The sequence below is a fragment of the Podarcis erhardii genome (assembly GCF_964252035.2).
Source record: "Podarcis erhardii genome assembly, chromosome: 5".
NCBI classification, from domain to species: Eukaryota; Metazoa; Chordata; class Lepidosauria; order Squamata; family Lacertidae; genus Podarcis; species Podarcis erhardii.
The window spans coordinates 67,340,466-67,347,096 of NC_138509.1; the positions used below are offsets into that span (position 1 = coordinate 67,340,466).

General features: G+C 46.2%; 1 protein-coding gene across 2 annotated transcripts; it reads left to right on the top strand.

The window, feature by feature from the left end:
- The first annotated feature begins 1,554 nt into the window (after positions 1-1,554).
- LOC309341804 (transcription cofactor HES-6-like) lies at positions 1,555-5,471 on the top strand. Of its 2 annotated transcripts, none has more exons than XM_081861663.1 (4): positions 1,555-1,821; positions 1,986-2,072; positions 2,202-2,283; positions 3,568-5,471. In XM_081861663.1, exons 1-4 carry the CDS (start codon positions 1,741-1,743, stop codon positions 4,011-4,013), a joined length of 696 nt encoding a protein of 231 aa, XP_081717789.1. In that variant the 5' UTR covers positions 1,555-1,740; the 3' UTR covers positions 4,014-5,471. The 2 variants fall into 2 exon arrangements, with proteins under 2 accessions (XP_081717789.1, XP_081717790.1); XM_081861664.1 differs by having other exon boundaries at positions 2,208-2,283.
- Positions 5,472-6,631: the final 1,160 nt, after the last annotated feature.

A 6,631-nucleotide genomic window follows, 5' to 3' on the forward strand; every position in this document is an offset into this window, starting at 1 on the left:
GATTGCCACATTGTGATTTGCCAGTGGTAGTGGAGTTGTTAAGTATGCTGTGGGTTTTCTTAGTATTTCCTCCTACAGTTATTGTTTTGCTGCAGTTTTGACTCTACTTCTTGTGGAGCATGGACTTTTAACTAAATTACACTGATTGCCCATGTATCAAATATTGTTATTTCCCAGAGTTCTTTCCACTGATGATAGGATATTGCTCCCCTCCCCACGAATTATTCAGATGATTTGGGGAGATGAGAAAAGCCAAATCTTTGTCAGTAGTGTTGACAAAACCTTTTCAAGGTTAGATGCAGATATGCGCTCCGTAAGGCTTGTATATAAAACAAACAAAACCTGAAGGCAAAATATGACTCAGAGGCTGCAACCATAGATCATTTTGACGGTTCCTGCTGAGCCTGCTGTGATTTGAAGATCCATCTGCCTGTTTCTCTTGTACACATGCACTTCCAGTAGTATCAATGATCTAACACCTGAAAAGTTGGTTTTCTGTAGCTGCTGCTTTCAAAGCATGTACATGATATTTAATAAAGGCCAGACTTTGCCAGAACTTGGATGTCCAGCCACCTAACATGCTGGCCTGTAACCACTGGACTGGGTCACGGTCTGATTCATAGGGCCAGTGGCATAGCGTGGGTTGTCAGCACCCAGGGCAAGGCAAGTAATTTGCGCCCCCTAACCCGTGGATTTGCGCCCCCTAACCCTAACCCCCAGATGTTGCGCCCGGTGCGGCCGGCCCCCCTGCACCCCCCACGCTACGCCACTGCATAGGGCTACCATACGTCCGGGTTTTCCTGGACATTAGTGGGATTTCAAAGGTGGTATTGATGTGGTGATGGGGGGGGGCGGTTCTGAAAGGCAGTGCTTTGTCCTGGATCATAGGCAAGTCAATTTTTTAAAATCGTGTTTTTTTGCCATTTTTGTAAAAACAAAAAATAGCTCAAGAACTTTTGGGGTGTCCTGGTTTTTTCTTTTTCAAATATGACAACCCTACAAGATAAGTCACAACAACAGCACTACCACCACCTTACAAACATGTGGTTATTAATAATCACAGAAAGAAATCATAATGCAAGTTTGGACGGTTGAAGACTGCACACTAGCAAGCCCAGTAAGCAACTTGCGTGTCGCTTTCACAGCCTTTCCACACGTTATTGCAACTCCCATCACTCTCTCTAACATACACACGCTTCCTTACTGCCCTTCCTCCAGCAAGAAACCCCGCTGTTAACTCTTGAAAACGGAACGATCGCGTCGAATCCCGCGAGCGAGCAACTGAAAAACACCAGGCAGAAACTAACGGCAAGCAAACATTACAAACGCGCGTTGGGCGACGGTCCCTGTCCAGCAGCGCGGCTTCCCTCCGCCCCCCGCCGCTGCCGCTGCTTTCGCTTGTGCTAAGACCAGGAAAACGTCCGCGAAAGCGCCCGGCCAGACAAAGCGCCCGCCCGCCATTGGTGGCTTCGCTCAACGTTCGGGCTTCCTCTCGGCGCGCCGCGTCCAATAGACTCATTGACATGCAAATCAGAGGCTATAAATAGGGCCGGGGCGGCGGCCGCGGGAGGGGGCGGGGGAGTGCGGGACGGAGGCAGCAGCCTTGCGGCTTCATCTATTTATTTCGCTGCACTATTTTCCGGCCTCCGCCTCCTTGCCTCCGCCCCCCTTGCTCTGCACTTCTCCGTCCCCGTTCCGTCGTCCTGCATTTGCCCCATCCGCACCGCCCCGGATCCGGCCATGGCTCCCTCCTTTCGGCCCAGCAAGAACCGACCGAGCCGGGACGACGAGGATTTCTTCGAGGCCAGAGGAGACAGGAAGGTGAGGGAGGTGCGGGAGCTGCGCGGGGGTGTCGGGGGGGGGGTGGACTTCTGGGGCGGGCTGCTCTCGCGACGTGCGCGCCTGCTTTTGCAAGCGGGCGCGCGTGCAGCGATCTGCAAGTGGCGCCCTCTGTTCCTCCCCTCCTCTTACTCTCTCCTCGCTAGGCAAGGAAGCCGCTGGTGGAGAAGAAGCGGCGGGCGCGGATCAACGAGAGCTTGCAAGAGCTGCGGCTGATCTTGGCGGACACGGAGGTAACTTGGCCGGCGGAGGGCTTTCGGGCGGGGGGGGGCGCACGGAGGGCGGGAAGGCGGGCTGGGACTGACGAGATCGCTCTTTGCTGTGGCCTTTCCCCCCCTCTCTCTCCTTTTGCTTGCTGCTAGTTCCAGGCGAAGATGGAGAACGCCGAGGTGTTGGAGCTGACGGTGAAGCGGGTGCAAGGCATCCTGCAGAACAGGTCTATCGGTGAGTGGCCGCAGCTGTTGCCCTGTGACATCCATCCATCCATCCTTCCTTCCTTCCTTCCTTCTCTCGTTCCCATCTCCATCCTCTCTCGTTCCCATCTCCATCCTGGTCCTGCGTCGGGGATCTGGCTGTTTCCTCGGTTACCTAGAGAACTACTCTTTATTAGGGCTGGAGGAGGAAGCTGCTGGGCAGATAAATTAAAGGGGATTGTCAGATAGAGGGAGGGAAATGGGCTGGGGGTGTGTGCAGAGTTAAATTGCATTATTATTTTTTAGAAAAGAAGGGAGCATCAGGACCCAAGGATTGCATGGCACATGCATCCATTGCTTATTTTGCCAATAAAGCATTTCAATTCTGTACTCCCATTTCTCTGTGGGTGGGAAGCTATCTTTTCTGTTCTCCTTAGTAAGGCAGCAGTATTGTATATCCTTACCTGAGTGGAAGTCCCCTTGAATTCAGTAGGATTTTTTCCCAAGTATTGTAAGCAGCTCTCTCTACTTCCTTACGATCATTACATTTTGATTCCCCCTCTTTGCTATTGAGGGCTGTATGCATGATGTCTCTTCCCCCTGCCCCTTGTGATACCACAACAAACCAGGGAGTTTAACACAAAACTGGTGCTACTTAGAGCACACCTGAAGTATTTCTGGTTTGAACCAAAGTTGCTGGCCTTCACTGTTCTGGTTTCACTTTATGTTCTTTTTCTTTCCCTGTTGCCCTACCTAGTGGCTGCTGCTATCCTTTTTCTGATCTAACTTAATTGTTATGATGAGACTTGTTTTATTTGGTGTAAACATACCTAGGCTGAGCTGTGCTTGTGACAAGGAGTATTGCAGTTCTGCTTCTGCTTGAGTTGTGAATTGGACTTGCAGTGAAATGACTGCATAAATCCAACTTTGCTCAGTCTAGTTAAAACTATTCTTATACAACTGTTACTAGAAAGCAGGCACATTTAGGAATATAAAACCTTATCTATCAGCCCCATCTACCTTGTTTTTCCAAAACATTTATCTCGTTGCATAAAGGCTGGGGCTTTCACCCTGAAACACACAATTGTATCCTCAGCCAGATTTGCAGCGATGCTGCCTGATTGTCCCTTAGTTAGAAGCCTCCGGGCCTCATTTTTCAAGTTTGGCATTGACAGGTATGGTGGGGGGTGGGATGTAGCATCTAGCCAGCCCTGAAGGGCAAGGGAGTAGATAGCCTTCTGCAGTACTACTGGGGAGAGGAGAAATGGATGTTTTGTGACCCTTGCTGTGTTTCTCTCTTTGCCTGTGGTCTCAGATAGTGACAAACTGCAGCGGGAGGCCAGCGAGCGCTTTGCAGCTGGGTACATTCAGTGCATGCATGAAGTTCATACGTTTGTCTCCAACTGCCCTGGGATTGATTCCACCATTGCAGCAGAGCTCTTGAACCACCTTCTGGAGTCGATGCCTCTGAACGAAGGCAGTTTCCAGGACCTGATAGCGGATGTCTTGTCAGACCCCTCCATCAGCCAGTGGCCTGGCAGCGATGGGCTCTCCCAGACGCCTGGGGAATCGCCTGCAGCTTTGAACCTGCCCAGTCCCAATTCGCCTCTTCCTTCACCTTCCTCCAGTGAGGAGACTTGCTCTGATGTGGAAGACACGGAGGCTGAGCAAAGCCACATCTCTTTGGATGGACTGGACAGGTCTAGGACGCAAAATGTGCCTTCCTCCAGCCTTTCCAAATCTATGTGGAGACCTTGGTAGTAAAGAGACTGCACAGGAACCAACGAAGATCTACCTAATAGGGAGAATACTTGAGCACTGTGTTCTTCTAGCCATTGGAATAGAGACGGTGAGGATTTCAGATGGTGCATTTGTGTCGTAATGTTGCTGTATTTCAGGACTGCATAGCTGGGCACTCTTACACTGTCAAATCCTGACAGGCTAAATAGCTCGAATGTGTTAACATTTCATCTGTGAGTGTGAGAGGTGAATATTGGAAAGTCTTGGTTTCTTTTTATGATTAAGGGTGTGGGTTAAAAGTGATGGAAGTATGGAAGCAGAGCTCTTTTGTTGAAGCACAGCAGTGTTTTGCAACTTACCTTTTTTGTTTCCTTGGGGGTTTTTTAATGGTCCTTATAAGTGGCCCTGAATCACTACCTTTTTTCGATTAGGAGAAAACCCTTGTGCATTTGAAAACTTGGTGGTTTAATACCAGTGAAATGTATGAAGTTAAGCAGTTATGCACAACTTCAAATGTTCTAGTGATAGATTTTTCTTTCTCTTATTTTTTAAAAAGGAAAATCCCTGAAAGGGATTGGTGAAGCTAGTCTCTTGATGAGTTTAGTGGTCTAGGATTTCTCCTTCAGTGAAGGAAGAGGAAACTAGGAGCCAGACTGGAATTAGGTGAGCATTTAAAATATTGGTGGCAGGGTGCCTTTTAGAAACGTGTCTTACGCACAGCTAGCACATTTGAATTTATTGTGGTATGTTTTATAGCTTGTCAAATGTTTTATTTTAAGCTTTTTATATATAAAAAAATAAAAGCAACTAAATTCACCAATGATTGCATGTATTTTGAGGGGTGGGTGACACGTCTGCTCTAGAAATTCTGTTCCAAGTGAGCAATTCATAAATATGTATCCTTGAGTGCAAACATTGGTAATTAAGCACTTAATTATTGTACTGAACTTGCCTGTTCAAGTATGGGGAGTTGGAATGTTTCATTTGTTCAGGATTCTTGGACTAACACAGTGGTTATACTTCTGGTTTTTGGCACACGTATGTTCCTGCGTTTGGTTACGTGACTTCCCAATTTAGTTTGTCATTGCTAAGCCTTTGTTTTTAAGCAACAACATTGGTAATTGTGTAAAAACCAATAACTGGCTTAGTGAGCATTTGAACCATTGAATACTTTCCCGGTTTGAATGGAAAACATTGAATTACATGCCATTAATTAAGATGTTCTTTGATCTACTGCAACTTCAGCTTTCCTCCACTTAAAAACAGGTGTTTTTTTATTTTTTAAGATGTGTGAGCTGTTTGTGCTGTTACCTTTCCACAGAGCTGTCATTGTAATATAGATCTATGCTGTAAGTTTCCTTAACGCAAGAAAATGTCCCAGCATAGAGAAAGAAAGGGAGGGGTAAAAGTAAGGTTGGAGGGCTAGCTATGTAATCTTCCTTTTTGTTAACCATGTGGAATAATAAAATTGGAAACAAAGTTTACTGGTAGATGTGTGCTTTGTAACTAACTTTTAAGCCATCGGACTGGATGTCCCGTAATTCAAGCCTGTCACCAGAGTTGTTTCTCTCTGCCTGCTAGATTCTCACCTACCTTTGAACTAGAAGGGAGGCCCACATTCTCCCTCCCACTTTTTCCCCCATGAAGGGGAAGTCTTCCCTGTAAAGACCTTTTTTGCTTTTACAGTAGATGAGGGAATGTTTTGATGTGCAAACTAAGCGTTAGTATGGACAGTTCCAGTGAAAATAACACCCTATACATAATGACTTTGAGAGAGAGTGTATGGAATAAAGGAAATAGCCTGTAATCATACCAGCTTAAGTTAAGGCCCAGGGAGGTCAAATAAACTTTTACTTGGGACATTAAACATGAGCAGGACCTTGTTGTATTGTTTTTTGTGTTTAAAAGCAGCATTTGAGTAACAGTATTTAGGGCTGCAGTCTCTTAGGTATTCCGAACTAGAACTAGAACTAGAATATTATAAGTTAATATTTGTGTTAGTAGACTATTGCAAATTCTTAAATGGGGGAAAAAGTAGTATTGGGTAGAAGACTAGAGCAGGAGCCCAAATTGGCTCTCCAGCTGTTTTTGGATGACAACTCCTATCATCCCTAGCTAGCAAGACCCAGTGGTCAGGGATGATGGGAAATGTAGTCTGAAAACAGCTGGAGACCCAGGTTTGGGAAACATGGACCTAGCAGATGATCTTACCTTTAAAAAAGATCACAATGAATAGGAGAACCTCAAAATAACTATAAGCGGTCAATTCAACATCAAATGTCTAGGAATATCACCCTAAGGATGTCTACTCACAAGTAAATCCTACTGAATTGAGTGGAGCTTACTCCCAGGTAAGTGTGGTTTGTAGCCCAGAGCTATACTTCAAGTCCAGCCTTTTTTCAGTTTTGAAAAAAATAGGTTTTCAAGCTTGAGGCTTTAAATGTCATCCTGACAATATTTGGGTTGGCCTGCTCTTGTTTGATTCCCTCAGCAGAAGGTATGCATCAAAATCGCACAAAGGTTTAATTAGCAAGGATGCAGCATAATCATAGGGTTAAAGGACTGTTACACTGACCCCCTTAGACCCTTGAATAGGCAGTGTACATCTTGGTACCCACACATTAATAAGGGACTACCTC